This window comes from Argiope bruennichi, chromosome 8 (genome assembly GCF_947563725.1).
Source record: "Argiope bruennichi chromosome 8, qqArgBrue1.1, whole genome shotgun sequence".
NCBI lineage: Eukaryota > Metazoa > Arthropoda > Arachnida > Araneae > Araneidae > Argiope > Argiope bruennichi.
Window position 1 is genome coordinate 124,698,247 of NC_079158.1, and position 22,681 is coordinate 124,720,927.

At 26.2% G+C, this 22,681-nt stretch overlaps 2 protein-coding genes across 3 annotated transcripts; one reads left to right on the plus strand and one right to left on the minus strand.

The window, feature by feature from the left end:
* Window positions 1–149: 149 nt before the first annotated feature.
* Window positions 150–494, plus strand: LOC129980753 (elongin-C-like). Its single transcript, XM_056091136.1, has one exon. The coding sequence runs from the start codon at window positions 150–152 to the stop codon at window positions 492–494; it is 345 nt and encodes a 114-aa protein (XP_055947111.1).
* Window positions 495–6,331: 5,837 nt separating this feature from the next.
* On the minus strand, window positions 6,332–22,499 carry LOC129981760 (abl interactor 2-like). Of its 2 annotated transcripts, XM_056092746.1 has the most exons (7): window positions 22,404–22,499; window positions 20,702–20,834; window positions 18,537–18,704; window positions 17,741–18,347; window positions 14,872–14,916; window positions 11,763–11,894; window positions 6,360–7,812 (listed from the first exon to the last, which is right to left on the minus strand). In XM_056092746.1, the coding sequence occupies exons 2-7, from the start codon at window positions 20,828–20,830 to the stop codon at window positions 7,649–7,651; spliced, it is 1,245 nt and encodes a 414-aa protein (XP_055948721.1). In that variant the 5' UTR covers window positions 20,831–20,834; window positions 22,404–22,499; the 3' UTR covers window positions 6,360–7,648. The 2 variants fall into 2 exon arrangements, with proteins under 2 accessions (XP_055948722.1, XP_055948721.1); XM_056092747.1 differs by lacking the exon at window positions 14,872–14,916 and having other exon boundaries at window positions 6,332–7,812.
* Between the last annotated feature and the right edge of the window lie 182 nt (window positions 22,500–22,681).

Genomic DNA, 22,681 nt, shown 5'->3' on the forward strand with positions numbered 1-22,681 from the left:
CATTAATTTCATTGTCATACTGTTGTTGGGATAGTTTGTTGAAGTTACCTTGCAAAATAAGAATCCGTTCAGGAACATACGCCGGAAAACAAACCTCATTCCTTCCTTCCTTACAAAATTTCGTCTACAAGTTGCATTAATTTGTAATTATGCCTGATATAATAAACGAATCAACATATGGTGGCTGTGAAGGTCCTGATGCTATGTATGTGAAACTCATATCTTCAGATGGTCACGAATTCATAATAAAGCGAGAATATGTATTGATATCAGGTACCATTCGTGCCATGTTGAGCGGTCCTGGTCAATTTGCTGAAAATGAAACCAATGAGGTAAATTTTCGAGAAATTCCTTCCCACGTTCTACAGAAGGTGTGCCAATACTTCGCTTATAAAATGCGGTATACAAATAGTTCGACAGAAATCCCTGAGTTCTCTATCGAACCCGAAGTTGCGCTGGAACTACTCATGGCTTCCAATTTCTTAGACTGTTGATGAACTTGAAGCTCTTCTCTGAATAATATACCTTGTTTCACGTAAAAAATGATGTATTTATAAACTTGATGTCATATTTGTTGTTTGTTTTTACGTGCACGTTTTTAATGTGTGTTTTATAATTATATTTTTTAGTGTTAACGTAGAAGACTTTCGACCGTTTATTGACTTATCAAAGCTTTGTTTCGTATATAAGGATTCCTTTGTAGAAAAAATTTTGCCATATTAGTTTTTAGAACATGGGTTTTAATAAGTAATGACATGATAATCTTTATGTGTATAAAGTTATCATTTTTTACATCAAAATTAATCTTTTAGTTGTGAATTGAATATAAAATTGATTTCTAAATATAAATTTAGAAAAAAATTCTTTAATTCGAACAAACTTTTATATGTCAACAGAAATGATTCATATTTGTTCTTTGGTTGAAAGTTTGCTTTAAGTTGATTCTTTTCAGAAAAAAATATTTCATATTTGTCATTTTGCAGCTAGGAAAAAAGCTTAGTAATTAAAGTTTATATATATACATATATATAAAATCACTTTTTTTTTCAATGATATTTAATGCTATAATTATTGTGGAATTAAAATACCTTGATAGTTATGAAAGGTTAATGTTAAGTAATTAGCAAAGTAAATAATAAATCTCAGATTTTGTAAAACTTGTTGTTTCTTCCTCTCCAAATATGTCAAAATTATCATGAAATGCTAACTGTATAATGGCAATGGCTTGTTCGGGAGTATTTATTAGTTTTGCAATATTTGTTCTAGTTATTAAGAAAGTGTTTAAATTTGAAATCCCCTTTTAATTACCTTAAAAATACTTCAGATTTCTCAAGAAATTCAAAGAAAACTTGTTGTTTCTCCACACGTTGAATATGCTAATTTGAAAACATGGTTTAAAGGCTTATTTACTGGATGTATAAAGTAAAAAAAGCTATGAAAGGGGAGAGTTTGGAGAAGGAATTTAGGATGAAACAGATCCATGGGTTCAACACATATTATGCTTAATGAGCCTTTTTTTCTTCTCATTGCTTCTTTCTTCAAAGCTAGATATTATTATAAAACAGAAATCATCGTATTCTTAAAAAATCACGCAAGTTTACATATATGAAGGGTTTTAACTAAGGCAAAAGTGCTTAATTTTTGCAGCAATTTCTCACTATGCACCCTATTACTGCATACTGAAAAAAGATTCAGTAGTTGATGAAAGTGCTCCCTCCTCATGATGTTTTTGGCATAAAAGATTTGATTACAAAAATCATATAATATTAAATAATGTAATCATCTAGAAAAGTAAAATCCTTCCTTCCCTTTCTTAGAAGGTTTCTGAAACCTGGAAACTTCAAGAAAATTAGAAGTTCTTCCTTTTTCAAATGCTTACAGGTAAAAAATTTTTATGAAAAGACAGTAAGTTAAATATAGTGATCAGGCACCTTACATTTGTCCTTAGATTTAATTATACTAAGTTGTCATTAATTTTTATATAATTCATATGAAAAGTTTTTGATATTTAGTGAAAGCTGGATTTTTATTGTCAAACTTTTGTTACATATATACAAAATATATTTTCTTGGAAAGGAGAGGCAATGAACTCTCTTTAAATATTAACTTTAAATCTTATGTATTATTATAAAACAATGTTCAATTTTTATCTACTCTAAATTGTTCTTTGTAAAATTAAACCAGAAAGCAGACAAAGAGCACATCAGAAAGTATTTGTTTATATAGCTTCAAAAGGGATTCTTCTTTGGTTGAATAAGCATTTATTTTAGTTTCATGTAATATTGTAGCTTCATGAGACAATTAACAAACATAGAACACCTAACTGCCTTTGCCACTTAAACCTTTAAATTCAATTATAAAGGGATAAGAATAGGTTTATAATCCACTTTAACTATCATTTTTTAATAATTTAAGTAATTAAGTTAACTGTACAAATAAGTAGATCCATAATTTCCAATTATGGCATATTATATAAAATTCTATTTTGTAAGAAATGTCTTAATTTTTTTTCTAGTACAGAAATTTTTTTCATTTTTTGGCTGTATCTCGAACAGTTTATTTAAAATGGTTGTTGAATAAAATTTGGTGTTCTATTTGCAAAAAATGTGTTCCAATCATCTTATGGCAGAATGTTGTGATGGAAATAAAAAAACAAGTTTTCTTTTTCTGTTTTTCTATTCTTTTCCTCCCGTGGCATCCAATATACGGCTCCATTTGAGAATGGAAATGATGGTTTTGAGAATGGCTGAAACAGAAAAAATGCGCTAAACTGATCGACCACTATCAATGTCCAAATAGTTTCTTTTGTTTGTTGGATCGCTCGGATCATGGGCCCCCGTGAACGACCAGTTCATATTTCAAATTTGTGTCAAAATCATATCTCTATCTATTCAGAAAACTGCGTTTCCGATGTAATCAAATGGCGCGCGGATATCTATACTGAGCACTTGACAGGCATAGACAGTACAACCCGATTTCTTTGAACTTCAAAGGTATTCAGCCTGAGGAGTCCAACGAGGATCTTGAACCAGACAACATTTAAACTTCTCTTGTAACATTCTTCCATTTGTCATCACTCAGTGAACTGTTTGGCGATTTACACCCTTTGTCAGCTGTGCCACTCATGCACCTTGTCAGGATTGAAACGGCATCAGAAAAAAAATTCAGAAATTTAAAAATCATCTAAGAAACAGGGAAAATGCAAGGAAATATGAAAATTTCCATAAAAACTGTGAAAGTAGAGGGGATTTTAAGTCTTAGTTCGAACTAAAAAGGAAGGATCCTTTCTTTTTTTTTTTTTTTTTTTTTTTTTCATCTAAAAAATGTCGATTTTGAACACTAAAAATAAAAGATCGTAGCCATAGCACTAAAAACGAAACTGTGTAATCGCGGAAACTCACCTGTTTTCTACCCGCTTCGCTCCCCTCTCCCATATAGACCAGTCTAATTTCGATTTCAGAGAAAGTTGTTCTCTTTCCATGAAATTCCCGAAATGAAGTTATTGAGGATACTCGAGACTGCTATAATTGTTGAGAGAAAATAATATATTTTTTTCTGATGAGAATAGTGACATTCAATCTGCAGAAGCATCGTAGTGGTTTTAGTCACTCACACTAGAGTATATTTAATGGTTTGTTTATTATTTGATCAATTGAGTACTTATTCGGAGTTGGTTAGAGAATTTTTTAAAACATAGAGCTACTCAAAATGTGTATTTAATATAAATTGGACGAATAAAAGAACTAATCCTGACTTTACTGAATGAGTTAGAGGAGTTCTGTAAAATCCGGTTGCTGCATACTTCTAGCTTTGTAAGAAGCTAATAAGCTTAAATAATATGGGGGTGGGGAAAGACACTTATTAATCATGCCGAAGGAGTAAAACATATGAAATTGCGTGCCACTTCAGAAAAAGACGTAACTGATATATAACTTTGTATGTAACAGGAATACAGGAGAAGATGATATGCTAAATCCGAAAACGTCAAATTTGATGTTCGGAAATAAGTCGATTTCGAACTTTTTAAAACTTGTCACATTACATCCATTCTTTAATGCATTCAATAGTGCATTGGAAATATTTTCGAATATGTTCAGCCATCTGAGAGTGAGATAGTTTAAAAAAATAAAATGTACTTCAGGTCATACAAAAATGGCGTACATTATTTGCTACGGATTAGCTCGTTTTTCAACAATAAACAATAACAAATTTGTAATATGCTTTACATCACATTTCACAAAAATATCAAATGGATATTTTAGAAGATATTGGTGTGAATCAACCAATTTTAAAGAAATTATCACAAGGGTGGACATACGGTTACTCTTCATCAAGACTCCACCTAGCTCATGACATTCTACTAAAAGCCATCTTAATTAACAATTAACAGTCACTATCATGAAGGAGATGCTACTTTGCTCTAATAGGACGGGTGCTCCGAGAAGATTGCCATTGAACTCGAACTGGACATACGGTTATTTTTACAAATTAATATGGATGGACCAAATGTAAATTAAAAAAAATATCAGAAAAGAATTGACCGTAAAATTTTAGATCTAGTCACTTTTGGGTTGCACATAATCCATTGAGCGTTTTAGTATGAACATAAATTTACTGAGTGCAAAGTAGAGGTTATTCTAAGAGCATTGTATAGAATATTTAAAGATAATACAGCTAGATGTGCCAACTTAATGAAAATTACCAGTTCTTCTGAATTGTCATTGAAGTTTTGTTCTTTGCACTGGATAGAAAATATCAACGTTTGTGAAAGTACTCGAAACGTTTTTGATAACAAAGAAATACAGATTTCAATAAAAAAAACTTCCTATATCTAGTATGAATGCTATTATAAATGCTTGTCAGGATAAATTGTTTATGACTAAAATTGGCTTCTTTTATATTGCTAATATTTTCCAGTCATTTCTTTAAAAAATTCAGAGAATGGTACCTTTTTTATATGAAAATCTTTTCACTTTTGTTAAACAGTTAATAAAAAACATTGTGCAAAAAAAAAACAAAAACAAAACACACACACACACACAATCGAAGAGGGAAAAACAGACACTTATTTTTGATAGAGCTGCATGATCCTAAATATCTAAAGATGAGAAAAGGTACCGATTTTGGAATAATGACTACAAACTACTTGTGGAGCTACTAAAATTGAAAAAAAAAAAAAGTTTTTTTTTTTTTTTTTTAGCAGAGTGTTTAAGTATGCCCCCAAAAATTTACTGCTTTTAAAACTGCATATTGTTAAAATCGACATTTATTGAAGAATGTTTCTTTTTCTACTCTTTATAACTATGAAGTATTGTTATGCTATTAGCACACGAGTGCTATTTTTGCATTTCCACTTGTATTACATATAAGTACAAGGAAAACACTGGGAATTTTTTTTCCCATATTTAAGTGACAACTTTACCTGAGCATCTATGTGTCTGTTATTTCATTTAGATTATATATTGCTATTATAATTTTACTGTTTGTTGTTGCCATTATTAAATTCTGCCAGAGTAAATGACTATAGGTTTTTATTTAGTATATATGCTTGTTATGTTTTCTGTTTCAGCGGCAAAGTAAAAGTCATTGGCGTTAGTCACTGGTGAGAGCAGCTAAATGCAGTCTTTCACATGACAAAGTCTCCAAAAACAAACCAATCAGTCACTTGAAAGATATAAGCAAATTTGAGCTTCATTTTACAGACTAAAGTGGTTCATGTTAACACAATCTATGTGCACATGCTCTAGTGTTATAAACATTCAAATGAAACAACTCTATTTATATTACATCAACAACTCTATTTATATTACATCAACAACTTTGTAACCCTAAAACAGAGTATTTATTTGAACAACAATAACAAAAAAAAAAAAAAAAAAAAAACATTAGTGGAGGAAAAAAACTTTATTCTCAAATAATACATATTATTACCGGTTTCAGAAATCATGTTAAGTAGATTAAAAAAAGAATTCTACACAGCTACAGCATATATAACTAAAGAAATATAGTATCAAGGTGCATACAAAAAATGAGTACATTTAATTAATTACTTCTGAAACAAGCAATACAAAAAGCATAATATAAATATCAGTCTTAAAAAACTCCGAATATGTAAAATCAAAATGCTTTTAAAAAAATCACCCATTTTCAGAATTGATTTATTAAGTAAAACATGCAGTTATAAATATAATCATGAATAATTGGAATTCAAACATAAAATTTACAGAAAATATCTGATAAAACATGTTAATTCTTAATTTCAAAATTTAACTAAATGTAAATTTATATATACATTGAACTCAAAATAGAAATATTTAAAAATTCATTTTTAGATGTTTCTTTAATTATATATCAATCATTATACCATTTAACTAATTATTACAAAAACTTATATATGTAGCCACAATCTAATGACACTTAATTTCTTGTTCCTTTTTTAAAAAATGTAGTTTTTTTTAGAGATGTACTTTCGGAAAATATTAATTTTTTAATAATAGTAAGTTTTATATCAAAATATTTTAAAATATTCAAAATCTAACACCAGCAACATCAAACATGAAGCAATAAATAAATGTTTTTTTTTAATGTAAAGTTAAGATATTTAGTGGCATTTCTCAATAAATTATTCAAATTCTAAATTATTGACATGTATAAAATGAAGAATTTTAAGTAATCAATTCAGATTTCTTAGTAAAAACATGATTTTATGAAATATACATGAACACATTTCAGAGACACTTTATAATGATCTGCTAAATTTACATATGTATATATTTTTCATGAGGAATAAATTTGGCATTAACCAGAAAAAAAATTATCAATATCAAGTTAGAAAAATGTGTAAGGATCATCATCGTTTTACAAACCATCATTTTCAAAATACTGCTTAGTTTCTTAAACATTTTTGTGGAGAGCTCTTTACCACTGGATATGTTTTCTTTCAACTTTTGGCAATTCAAAGTGGATTAAGATACATGGACTAATCCAAATATGTACAACATTCAATGCTATAACCCATGTCTTCTCCATCTTCTAAATTATAATGTCTGGCAATTATTGTAATTTAATCTCTACAGAATATAAAATTACATGGAAAGTTAAAAAAAAAAAAAATATTCAAAAACTTATTTGCCAATTAGTAGCTGAACAAAACAATTCACATTTTAAACCAAGTATTAATTTTATTTACAAGTCATATTAAACACAGAATCACTATACATAAATGGTCAAGGTTTTGCTACATGAAAACATAAATAAACTTGTATAAAAATATGAAATGTAACATACCACAACAGAAAAGCAACATATAAAACTGACACAATTTCTTATTTAAAATGTATTCAGTCTTCTCTTTCATAAATAAGAATAAAAAGATAAAAAGGATATTATAGAATCCTAATATATTTCCAATAAAGAACTATCACATATAGAAATATTCCATGCTATAATGAATATTACTTCATCTTTATTCCAAATATAAATAATAAAAAGGCAGGAAACATAAGGATTAAATATTTTGACCTTGGATAAAAGAAATTACATATGAAACAAACTTCTTTAGAGATGTTTTTAACAATGTCTTGGATGTTCTTTACTTAAATCAGTTTCAAAACAGCATCTCTCTTCTTGAGAAGGAAGAATATTTAATCTACATACATGGTTCAACATAATTTCCAGGGAAAAGACCTGTAACTCCATCCATTATGCCTTCATACCAACCATCATCATTTTTCTTAATAACATATATAATGGAATTTTCAGAGAAAGAAAGTTCATCTTCTTTATCTGCTTGGTAATCATATATAGCCACAACTGCAAAAACAAAGTATATATTTATAACATTCTTTTAAACATTATAGGAACACTAACAATTTAATTACTATACTGCAATATAAACTGAAAAATAAATAAAACCACATTATTATTTTACTTAAAGCTAAGCATTTCTAAGGAAATCTGATTATTTTTTTATTAAGACATATGGCCAGTATAAGTCAGAAAACTCATTATAGTTACAGGAAAACTTAAATGATTTTTAACCATTTAATATTATACTACATTATATTTTCACATTTATAACATAGATTTTAAGTAACAATTCAAAATATAAAACAATTTAACCAAATATTTTGTTTACATAATAATAAACAGAATTTAATACCTTAAATCTTTTTTAAAGAGCGAATCTATGTATAAAAGTATCAAATTTACAAATATGATGTATCAAAGATGAGGAATAGAATATAATTTTTTGTCAATGATTTTAATCTGAAAATTGAGTAGTAACACTTTCTATCAGATAAAAAGTTCTAATAATTACATTGGATTCTTTTAAATTCAATTGAATTATTGATACTATTCTTTATATATTCTATTTATCTAAATCTGATTGAAAAACCTATATATAAAAATATTTAAATTTTGTTTTTCAGATGAGTTTCTTAAAGTAATGAAACAATAACTCAACATGTAACAGTATGGTAACTAGCCATATCATTCAAAGGTTATAACTTTGACTAGTATAGACATACCTGCTGACTTTCCCATGATTTTTTTTTATAAATAGTTTTATTTCTTTTCTATTTTACATTAATATTTACAACTATACCCCAGTTAGTGAAGAATAGCCTCAGATTTTAATTCTTGCTTCTTAATTAAAAGTGGCCAAAGCTAAAAACGTATATTAAAAAAAATGCAGAAATCTTTTTTTTTTATTTACATTATTGAAACAGCAAATATTATTGAAATCAGAACTATGTATTCTAATCTATAAAATTTATGATGATGTGTTTAGTTCAACTACATTTCATTCAATTCAGGATGGCCATCATTCTTGATTTTTATTTATTACACAATATGTTCTTAAGTGTATGATTTTTTTTTAATCTTTTAGTTACAATCAATGTCAAGATAAAATTTAATTCTCAAAAAAAAAGCCCGTCCTTTTTACTTATTGGATTTCAGATAAGCTTCAATTAGGTAAACATTCCCACTTTTTATAAAGATCATTTATACAGAGGTCAAAATTAAAACACTCCTACTCTGAGCTTTTTTTACAGTGAACTACTTAGAGTAAACTCTCCAAAATTGTTGAACATACTATTCAAGACAAGGGGAAACAAATCAAGAGAGAGAGAGAGATAGGAAGAGAAATAATTCCAGAAACAATTTTTTCCAAATTGTTGAACATACTATTCAAGACAAGGGGAAACAAATCAAGAGAGAGAGAGAGAGGAAGAGAAATAATTCCAGAAACAATTTTGGAACCTTCGCACTGAGTAGTACATTGTATAGAGAGCTTAGAGTAGGGGTGTTTTAATTTTGACTACCTTGTATATTAACCAGCATTATAAAATGCATGTTCACCTAAGCTGACTTTTAGCTAATCACTCGTAACTCAGAACTGTTTGTCAAATTAATTCACAAAAGATGTAGTACAAAAACACATGCATATCAGCAGAGCGCTTAAGAAAGAAATGATTTGTTACTTCCAAATGGAGTATCCCCAATTCATATTTTTTACCAATGCACACAAATCAGAACTGAACAATAATTCTACTAACAAAAACAAAATGTATTTACAAACAAAACAATGAATATACTCTATCAAAATAATAGATATTATTAAATGATAGCAAAATTGCATTGACTTTTAGCCCATCAACTATAGTAACAAAATTATTTGCACACTGGCTAAACACTTAAACTGTAACAAAAAAAAAAAAAAAAAAAAAAAAAAAAAAAAAAAAGCATTTTTTTTTCTTTTTTTTTTTTTTTCTCTTTATTTCATAAAAAAAAAAAGTTTTAAAAGTATAAATTTTTTGTAAATTTTAGTAAAAATTGCTTTTTTATACATCAAAAAAGTATTAGAAAAATAGTGCCCTTTTTTTTTAGCAAAAATTTTCTATAAAATTACAGAAGAAATATGCATCTATAATATTCCAAATGAATTGATTTCTTGTGTTTAATATTATTTAAAATTTGTGGAACATTTTATTGAATGTAGAAATTTTTTTTTTAATGTTGAAAAAATATATTAGCAATAAAGAAAATAACAGCAATCTATTCCATGTCATCCATAACATCTGCATCATTTATAGAATTTGGTAAAAGATTCATATTCATAACGTTTAAAAATAAGAAGCTTTAAGGAAATATTAGTAATAATGTTCAATGTTTCCTAATTAAACTAAAAGATCTCCAAGAAGTGGAAAGAATTCACTCTGGTATAATATTTAATTACAAAACATTATTCGGAAAAAATAATAGTAAGTCAATGTTTCACGTTCAGTCTAAAATAGCTTTGAATATTAATATTAAAACTCATGCTTCTGTAACACATAGTACAATCAATTTGACATCTAAAACACGAAAAGGAGAGAGAGAGAAGGTCTATATTTTTTCTACCTTTAAATAAAAGTGTCATTAAAGATTAAAATAATAATAGTAATGAGAATTGGATTTTAGTTATGCTCTTTTGTAAATAAAAAATAAAATCTTTTTTCTCCAATTATATCAATAAATTGTGACATCCAGAAAAAAATAATGTGAAAAATATTAATTCATATGTATGCAACAGATCAGATATAAAACTTCTGATTATCTTATTCTTCTTCTAGATATTAAACTTCATTTTCCATTGTACTTCCAACTTTTATTGATTCTAAACTGTTTTGGCTAATGCTAGTTTCAATTGTAACTTTATTTAAAAAAAGTTAAATTAATACCTTCATCATATCATTACAATACCTGATAATGCCAGGGGATGGGGTAAAAGAAGTGGAAACTGTTGAAATTTCAGTTCATCAAAAATTTAAATGTAAATTTTCTGTCGTCTAGTGCATGCACAGAAACATGGAGGGTCTCTGTTTATGACTATTAGTAAATGTTTAATTTTCATTGGTTCATTCTAATTACGAACAACAACAACAAATCAGCGAATTGTCAAGTTTAATAAGAATGATCAATATATATAGAATCTTCAATTTTAGAATAAATGTTCCCAGATTTTTTCAATTCTGAATTCCCTAATCATTTTTAATCAGCTGGTCATTCTGCAACTACATATAAAACACATTATACATAATAAAATTTGAATATTCTTTATATTGATTCATTAAATTTAAGTGACATTGTTTCTTAGAATATTATACAAGAGTCACTCCATCATATAAGTGCTAAATAATTACACATAGCACAGATAGAATTCAATTATTTTGTATGCAAAGATTTGTATTCCAGATGAAATAATTTGAATAGCATAATAATATTTGATTTAGAGTCCCTCTTCTTTCATGATAAAATTGGGACTATTTTCAAAATAAACTATACAGGATTCATCTTTATTAATTAAAATTTTTCATAAACTTTCTTCCATACACAAATTGTCTCAGAAAATTTCTTTTAGTAAAAGAGGAGAAGGGGGGGGGGACAGAGAGAAGAATTTTCATTTTTTAAAAGTTATGAGAGTTATTAACTCATTGCCAGAGAATAAACAGTCTATTTTAGCATATTTTTGTAAAATATAGCAGAAAAAAAAATAAAAATATTGCTTTTTTTAAAAATTAACTATTTTATAAATAATAATTTGCTGAACAAGCAGTAAAGTTCAGTTTGACATAATAAAGTAAACACTATTAATTAAGTTACAATAGCATGTGAAATTCATAAAATTATAGTTCGTTGCTGAAATGCATAACATAAATATTCATAGATTCTTGAAACAACAAAACATTAATTTAAAACAAAACTAAAATATTTACCTTTTTCTAAGTAGTTTTTAGGTACCCAATCAGGGTGTCCATGACGACGTGGATATGGTGGAGATGGGGGATTATAGTTCTCATGATACAAGTTATCATCATCAGGAGGAGGTGGAGGTAATGGTGGTGAAACTATATAGAAATTTAAAAACAAATATTTCCAAATGACTAGAAATATGAATAAAAGAAATCAGAAGTTCTTTAAAAGTGGAAAATGCGCAAGAATAAAAATAGAGATAGCCGATTCTCAGTAAAAGTAACTATATATTAATGTATACATATACAATAAGACTTTGAAACAATGAATAAGATGTTAAGATTGCATTTGATAGTAGATCAATATTTTATTTAACATAAAATGTATCATTATTTCACAAAATAAGATAATCTACCAAGCCCTTAAATTTAGAACATACCATAAAAATTACTGAACTGACATTTATAAGATTTTCCTTATTCTGCAAAAGAATAATAAAAACCACCAAGTTCTAAAATAGAGGGAAAATCAAACCAAACAGAAAATTTTTTAAAAACATATTTGAGGATTTAAAACTGCTAATATAATAGAAAAAAAAATTATTAATATTTTAAAGTAAACAAATTAAAATATCATTTGAAATTTTTGAAATATCTCACTTTAATTTTAAAAAATAGAATAATTTTATTCTTAAATGTTGCAACCATGGAATTAAAGCTTTTTTCTTATAAGCTCTATCACTCTATTACAAGATTTCAAAAAGATAAAAACGTAACATACATTCATAATGTTCTTAATTTACTTTTCTCAACTGAAAAATATATTTATAGGAAAAATTGAATTAATAAAAAAATAATTTAATAAATATAATCATTCAAATTATATTAAAAATATAAAAAAATTCATAAACTCATTAATTGGAGCAAAAACAAAAAACCTAAATAAATAGCAAGATATATTTTTTTAAAGTTCAAGATAAAGGCTTTGTTAAAGCTGCAAGATTGAATTTAATAATTTTTCAGTAGTTAAATTATTATTACAATATATTATTATTATGATTATGTACCAGTTCAATAACTAATTAATGCTTTTTGAATGAGTACTAGAACAACATGCTGCAATATCAATATTAAAACAGGATAATTATACATATTTAATGATATATATTTTAGCAAGCATTTAAACAAGATAAAATTGCTAAATATTTCTTCAAATCTTTTTTCTTCAATTATAAAAAATTAACTACCTTAATTAGAAACACATGCCTTTTTAAATGAATAAAAGTTTTCTTTTAATTCCATTTATTATTACAAACATTGCTAAACTAATTTATAGATAATAATTCCAGTAGCAAATAACTATTGTTTGCTTATTACTCTCACAATGAAAAAAAATTACAAATAATTAATTGGAAAAATTTTGAAATTATTAATTACAATTATTAATTTCAAAATTGAAATATCAATTATTAAAATACAAATATAAAAATACTTAGTAGAAAACTACCAGTTCTGCCAAGTAAACTAAAAAGTTTGGCAACTTTTGTAAAAATTTGAGACTAGAAATTTCTTTAATTCTTTTTTAAACATCTTTTTTGCTTTTAATTCTTTAAGATAACACACTGCTCCCCCTTTCTTTTTCACCAAATTTTTGCTTAGTTCCTTTCCTTCCTTTCATTTCCTCTCTTTATGAACTTCATATTTGGCTCATGAATTCTTCAAACTTTTTCAATTTTAGAGAAACAATAGAATGAAATCGCTGATCACATGCATGCTTTGTGCAAATGCATGCAAAACGCTTTCCTAAGTTATTTTCCTTGATTTTTAAAAATATTTCCCTGACTTTTCTAGCCCAATAAAATTTTCTGACTTCCCAGCTTTGTTGCCAGCCTGTTTTTATTAAATGAATTTTGACAGAAGAATAAACAAAGTTTAAAGGGAGAAATCAAATAAAAAGGGTGTAAAAATGTCATGCAACTTTTAATATTATATTTTTAAATATTCATGGTAATGCGCAGCATTGTAAATAATGCCTGCTAAGTAAAGTAGCCTCTATAGTTCAAAATATCCTTTCTTTATTTGATATTAAAGATTCAGAGATCAAAATGAAATTATCTCCTTGTCAAAAGGTAATAAGCAGGAGGGAAAATACAGAAGATTCTAAGATTTCTATTATCTCAAAGGTCTGGATTGCCAACAGTCTCAAATAGACATGCTAATGAATGCACTGAATTATTGCATTCATTAACTTTATTACTCTCATTATATACCTTACATTGTTATTACATGCTGCTTTTAAAAACTTATTGTTGACTTTATATCCCCCCATCCCCCATTTGAAAATATATTTACAATTTAATAGTAAAGAATAGAAGAAGAATGTCAACAAAAGCAGCAACAAATCAAATCCAATTCACAAGAACTAAACCTAAGTTGAAATATCTTTGAGAGGTCATAAGAAAACAAATCCTCCCCTGTTTTGAGATTGATGGCACAGTTTGATTAAGTATTTATATAATCAATACAGGACCTATTCATGCGAGTTTTTAAAATAAAATTCATATTCTCATGTTTTTATTTTGTTCTGCTGTCCAAGTAAAACTAAGAATATGAGCAAAAGATTGGTATTTAATAAGCATAAATACTCAATCTGCAAACATCATTTACACTTCAGAATGACTTCCAAAATGTCAAATATAAAGTTTTAAACATTTATTGCGATTTTTATAAACATTATTCATCTTCTAATGTTCTGAGGACTCTCATTAATCATAATAATAAACAAAAATGAAACATTAAAAAATGCAACTATGATATATAAGAAAGAAAAAAACCATACTAGAAAAAGTAAGGTATAACCCTCCTTTCCCCCTTTCTAAAAGAAAGACAAGCATGATTAAATTTAATATAAACAACAACAACAACAAAAAAATTCAATACATTTCCTTCGATCATATAAACCGATAAGTTTACATAAGACAAATTATTACTTCATATGAATCTGGTATTGTTTACATAAAATATACAAAATACACAGGAAGAAAATTTATAAGATAAAACAGAACAAATTCTACCACGTAGCTTTTTAAATGCAAAAATCACAAAAATAATTTAATGCATAAAAAACACTTACTATTCCCAGGATGAGCAAAATCTGTGGAAACATGCATAGGAGGTTCTGGGTAAAGAAAATAATAATCAGCATATCATGCAACTACAGTAGTTTAAAACCACTATCGTACAACTAGATTTAAATTTATACTAACTAAAGAAAGCACTCTACATATAAATTAATATCATGCATAACATCAATATAACATTTTACAGCTCTAGGAAACAAGCAGTAGGATTTAGGAAAACAGAAAAAAAAAACAAAAAACACTAATATTTTTGAAGACACACATCAACTACTAAAATCCAACTACCTATTTGAGAAAAAAAGGTAAAATACAGATGAATCAAATATATAGACAAATGAAAAGCAATTTTGTAATAATTTTATATAAACAAAAAAAATTCTTGTACATTCAGCAAAATTATTAAGCTGTGATTGTGAAACCAATTTAACTGCCTTTGAAGTATAAATGATGAAGAAATATTATGATTATATATCATAATATTTCTTCATATATATATATTCACAATAGATATACAGTATGAAATATATATATATATATATATATATATACTTCATATATATATATATTTACATACTGTATATCTATACTTACAAAAAGCGTTTGTGTGTGTGTATGTGTGTGCGTGCGTACATACGTCAACATCTTACAGAACAGATCATTAGATTTAGAATTAGCAAATTCGGCTCAGATTTATTTATGATGATGGAAATGTGCACTTCTAAGTGATATAAGAATTTTTTTTAGAATTATTAATTAAAAAAAGTGAGACCTTGACATATTTCTGCAATAATTTCCAAAAGTATTTGTATAAAAAATTTTTACAGCATTTTAAAATTTAAAAAATATCTTTTTAATAGTATCAATTTAATTTCTTTACAATCTTTTCCAGAATTTGGGGGTTTTTTAAATAATCTTTTTGCATAATTTTCAACATTAAATTGCATTGTTATACTGAAATTCAAAATATTAATGAAATATTCTTATATTATTGAAACTTAAGATAGAAAGCAAAAGTTAATAAGTAAGTGAATTATAGAACCATTTAAGAACACTGCTGAACTACACAATTGATGTTTTAAATCTCACCATGATGTCATGGTACATTATTAAGATGGCTTATATATACAATAAATAGAATCAGCTTAAGGTATTAAGCTAATAAAAGTTTTAATGCCTATCACAATTGATGCTCAAAATAATTTTCTAGGGGAAATCATTGACATTCAATTATGATAAATAATTTAATTGAAAATAAGCACAATTAATATTTCCAGCAGATCTGCTGGTTACTAATTATAATTAGTTGGTTTGGTATATCAGCTGGTTTGTTAGAGATATTGATTATTGATATTTACTTTAATTTCAAATAAATCATTTAGAAATAACTTCATATCTACGATTCTGCCAAATGTCTCACATTAAAACTATGCTCATTTAACTGACTGTATTCAATTTAATGTGTAAATAAATCTTTCTAATAAGGACATTCAAACATCATAATGCTATTAAAAACATAAATAACCAATTTGTCTATTTTCCAAAGTTTATAATATTGTAACTTCTATTTTTTTTAAAAATTCATCTTGTAAACTACAAGATATTAAACAAAATCCTTGTCTTGTAACCTTTAATAATGAAATAAAATTACGCAGTCAGATAATTGATGAAACAATGAAAATGGTTTGAACTTCAGGACAACAATGAAATCTATTGTTAGGAAGTAGGCAGATAATTTAAAGTATTTTTTTAATTAGGAAAATAACTTTAAAAATTTATCAAAATTACCAATTTATTTTTGTGCAATATTTTTGAAAGGTATCATGAAAATCACCAAAATTTAATTCAATTTTAAATTAAATAAAGTTCTAATTAAAATATTACAAAAAGTGTAATTTAAAGGGTAGGAATTTACATATCTACTTATACACACACACACACACACACACACACACACTTTTATTATTAATAAAAAATTTAATTTAAGAATGAATTAAATTAAATATCATTAACCATTATTAAAGTGAAAAAAAAAAACATAAATGCTAGCATTTTAAATCTTAACTTAAAACAAATTTAAATATTTTCTGGAATTTTTTAAGATCAATAATTTGACACATTCATTAATGATTTAGATATGTGGCATTGATTATATTTTTAAGGTCTGTGATAACATTAGGTTATAGTTTTATTGGAAAATAAAACAGAATAAAGCAAAGAACTTATTTACAAAAGATACATGTGAGCATTTAAAAGTTTCAATAAATATGAGTTACAATTTTCAAAAGGAAATTTAATTTAAAAAAGAAATATAAAATGGACAAGATTTTGCATCCAAAATTTATTATTATATAACTAAGAAATAATATTCAAAGAATTTCAAAATAAATCCATAAAATTCAGAGGTAACATTTACATCTACAATAGTAACAGAAAGAGCTAAGAATGCTCATTTATGAACTTCTATTTCAGGGATTTTCTTACCTAAAACTAATAACTAGATATTTTTAAATGCAAGATTATTCTTCTGCATACTTTTAATAAAATAATTTAACAACTGAAATACCACAAACTTTCCCAGAAAGTAACTATCTAGATTTATAAAGGGTTTTTTAAACGATTAACATTTATAGTTTACTCTTTTAATTAAAATAAATGATAAAACTTTTTTCAATATAATAAGCTTTCAAAAAACGTAAATAATATTTTTTAATTATAAATAAACTGATCTGCTCTGCAGTTTTCATAAAATAAAATAAAATTTGAAACTAATTTGTATAATGAAGAGAAAAAATCACATAAGAAGGAAAGAATAGCCCCCTCCCACCAATTTAAATGACAGTACATAAAAGGGCAAATTTATACCTGGTAATTTGTCGTTCATATCTGGTGGTGGAGGAATAGGAGATGATGGTCCAATAGTATTTGAATGATGGCCATGTGTCATAGGATGAACCATCCCAACCTGTGGTTGCGGGGGCAATGAGCTTTGTGACTGCTGTGTGGAAAATGCCATTGGCAATGTTGAATACCCACTACCTCTTCTCATTTCTTGTGATCGAGGATGTCCAATTGGAAAATTAGGAGCATAATTGCTTGGAACTTGAGGAGGTGCAATAGGAGGAGCTGGAGTTCTGTATTCTTTTGTACCACGGGATAAGCTACCACCAGCTCTCACTGGCTGTGGTGGAGTTGGAGGCTTGGTAGTTGGGGCAGGACCAGCACTGCTCCCATTTAATGCAGATTGGTGCACTGGAGCTAATGTGCGTTTTGATCGAGGAGTATTACTTGTGCTCTTTACTCCATGTCCAATATCATCTAAAACTGTATAATCAATTGGTTTCCGTATGTATTTGATTGGCCGTTCTTGATTGGCAGGAGCAAGTATCTTGTGTTGTCGTGTTGTATTCTTATTTGTAGTGAGAATTCCAATTTCTCGCCTGGCAATCTTTTCTTTGTGAATCATTACAGTCTAGAAATAAAGAAAATTTTACTGAATATATAAAAATAAATGCATAAGGTTATAACTGTGCAATTAATGGAAATTGGATAAACTATTTAAAAACAGATAGAAATAATTACTCTTTAAAGTTACATATTAATAGAACACACACAAAAATCATAAGTGTTTTTTTTAGTTGAACAAAAAAAAATATCTTACTTGTGATATATGATTAATCTGAGATTCCATTTCTGTCAACTGAGTAGTTTGCAAGTCCAACATATGTAACAGATTATATGCCAGAGTATTTATTTGGTATGCAACACTAGCAAGAGATTGAGTGGTATAATTTTTTGTTTCTTCAAGAGCTCCACGCTTATTCTCTGCCTATAAAAGAAAATTGAAAAAAACTATAAGAAATATTTTAAGAAGTGTATTGCAAGATGATGATCACAGAACTAATACAAAATAAATAAAAAACAGTCCACTCCATTTATAATTTTAATTACAAGTTCTAAAATATTTCTCTTTTTTTTTATAATAGTTTTGATCTAAAAGAAGCTTTCAATTAATCTATTAATAAATAGTTGAATTTCATTAAGAGCACTTAAAATTTATATATTTTGAAAGTTATTATTTTTGTACGCAATAATTAATCTGTTCTTTACATGTCTGTTATATGTATTTTTTAAAATTAGAGTAATTGGAATAAATACAATAACAGGAAAACATGAGAATCATTAATGTATCTCAAAAATAAAAATAAAAACCTTAAAGAGAAGGGAAAAAAATTATAAATTGCCCCCATAAAATTCCATAATTGCATAAGACATTTAAATTTCTAGTCTGAAATGTCATAGAAAGCTTTTAGGCTTGATTTGTCAATGTTTATATTGTTTTTTAAGATTTATTTCATTATACCATTATATGCATACAATATATGCATTTAATATTATCAGAATACGTGCAAATTAAAATTCAGTAACTAAAAGCAATAAAAAGTACTTTTTAAGATAAATATAATAATTTAAATTTTTTTAATTAAAATTGAGAGAAAAATTATTCAGAAATAAATAAATTTAACTATATTATCATAGAAAGGTTTAATTTTTAAATTTCAATGAAGTGTAAAAATTCTTTCTTTTCTAAAACCTGCTTTGAACTCATGAAAGAAAATGCTTAAATTTCAATTAATTTCTAACTAAAATGTTGAAAAATATTATTTTAATGAGAATCTATTACTCCAAAAGTAACAATATGGTAAATTTAATAATTCTAGGTCTAAGGCTTTTCTTTATAAAGCATTAATGTTACGACATAATTTGCAAATAGTATTTGGTCAATGAATACTAATGTATTAAAAATTCATATGCCTCAGCAGTCTGAATATAAGTGATGAAAAAATAGAGATGTCAGTCAAAATTATTAAAACATATTTCAAAAGACATTGCAACATTTAAATCCAATAAATTAAATCTTGATATACTTAAAAAAAAAAATGGAAAATTAACTTAAGAATTTTAGATGATAGTTAAGGAGAACTGAGTCATGACCATTTTTAAAGGAAATCAAGTACTTATGTTCACCAGCAAAATAAAATTGCAAAGAAAGAGACTGAGACAAATTTCTGACTTAACAAAAAAATACATTAGCTTTATATTTACTTTCAACGTTTTTTTTAACAGTCAATTAAAAAATATAAAATTTCCCATTTTATCAGTATTTCCCTAAATTGAGATAACACACTTTCCACTGACCTACAGAATCGTTTAAACCTGTTAAATGTTGAAAGATCCGACACTTCAAAGGAAATACAATCTATAATTGGAAAAATCTAATATGGTAAAAGGTACCCCCCCCCCATCAGAAGGAAAATATACCCACCTCCATAAAAAATAAGCATTTTTAAGGCTGTTATATAAGGACCAGAAGAAAAAGCAGTTTTCAAGGGCTTTTAATGATGCTACTAACTTTATGTTAACAAGTATGAATTTAATTGAAATTCAATGCAAAATCATTAGAGATAATTTTCTGAAAAATTCAGACTTAGTTTTTCTGTTAACAATGCAAAAATTGATGTAAAGTATAAATGCATAAAATGCAATTAGATTGGAAATGATAAATGTTTTTAAAAATGATAAAAAAATAAATTGAACAAAATGATTGATATAGCAACATGTTTTATCTGTTATTTTTAAAGTGAAAATAATTAAAATTTGCAGTTAGCATATTGTCCACTTTTTATTTTAAAAAAATTTACAACACGAGTATTAGGAAAGAATAATGAAATTATAAAAAAAAGTTTTTTTTTTCTTTTTATCTTTAAATGAAACTTTAATTAATATATTTCTTCATTCTCAGAAAAATATCCATTTATTTTATACCTGGAAATAATTAGCTTCACAATATTCAGCCACTTTTTCCAAATTTGAATGACTGTCTTGTAATGACTGTTGGCCATCAGGAATATGAACATCTATAAGAGACATTAGATCTGCCATTATGGACGGCATCTTCCTAGAAATTAATCCAGAAAAAATATTAAATCACATAAGTCCAATTTTAATACATATTATCTCGGTAAGAGATTAAAGAGTATTTATAAAATATCTAGATTTCTGATTGTAGCTGAAAAATAAAACTAGAGTGACAACTAATTCTAAAAAGTTAAATATAAAAATATAATGTTAAAAAAACTGTTTATAAAATATAATTAGATATACATATAAAAGGTACGATTAAACATTTCAGTATATAAAGATTACAAAGTAATGTAATATACCCAATCTATTCAACAAAAGTTAAACAGGTATATTCATATTCAAGATTTAAATCATGACATATTAGCAAATAAGGCTTTAATTATTAATGGTTGCATGATAATTTTAAAAAAAATTAAATAAAAAAATATGCAAACTTGATTAATATATTAATAAGAACAAAATGTTGAACTAGACATATTTTAAAAAACAGACATATTTTCATTTAAATCTAATTTAAAACAAATTTTCTTTTAAGTACAGGAAATTTTATTTCAACTAATTAGGATTGTGATGACAAATAAGAAAAATGAAACACCACACACGCATTACAAAACGAGCAAAAATCTTTAAAATTAGGAATAGAAATCCGAAGAGATCGAATATTTTGCATAATTAGCTTACAGCTTAATTCTAACAAATAACATCAAACAGACAATAGGAAATGTTTAATTTTTCATAGCTAAAATCAATATTCGTCAATTCTAAATGCAGTTTTTATAAAATTCAAGAATAACTTTCAAAAACAAAGTTCACATTCATGTATGACTTGACGATGCAAAAAAAAATCATTCGCTACCCTTTAATATTTCTTAAAGAAGCATTATAACTATCAAATTTCCATTATAAATAGTTTTAATATATTAATAAGAACAAAATGTTGAACTAGACATATTTTCATTTAAATCTAATTTAAAACAAATTTTCTTTTAAGTACAGGAAATTTTATTTCAACTAATTAGGATTGTGATGACAAATAAGAAAAATGAAACACCACACACGCATTACAAAACGAGCAAAAATCTTTAAAATTAGGAATAGAAATCCGAAGAGATCGAATATTTTGCATAATTAGCTTACAGCTTAATTCTAACAAATAACATCAAACGGACAATAGGAAATGTTTAATTTTTCATAGCTAAAATCAATATTCGTCAATTCTAAATGCAGTTTTTATAAAATTCAAGAATAACTTTCAAAAACAAAGTTCATATTCATGTATGACTTGACGATGCAAAAAAAAAAAAATCATTCGCTACCCTTTAATATTTCTTAAAGAAGCATTATAACTATCAAATTTCCATTATAAATAGTTTCCGACATTATCAAATTTGATAGTTCCTCTGAAGTATCCCATTAAATATTGATAAAAAAATGTTTGGTATTAAAAGCAAATTGAGATATTAGATTTAATTATACGTACAATAATTATGCTTCAGAATACAGTTTAAGTAATATGATCTATGAATAGTTCATCCATTAATTTAAAAAATACTTTTATAAATTTCAAAATAAGGTTAATAAATTATATTTGTAAAATTCATACTTTTTTTGCGTCCAAAATCGGTCTGCTCAAAGACAACAAAATTTGTTTTCATTTGCTTCCGTCAGATAATCAAGCATGTATGCGTTCTTTACCAGCGTCAACCAAAGACCTTTCAAATTTCATAAATGCAGAGCTTTTATGACACTCTAGAGACGAAAAATAATAAAAAAATATATCTTAAAATAATTTAATTCGCATCATTATGAATTTTATAATTTGAATGAAAAATAAAAATTGTGTATTTCATAGAATTGTTTTCGAAACCATATACGTTTGTT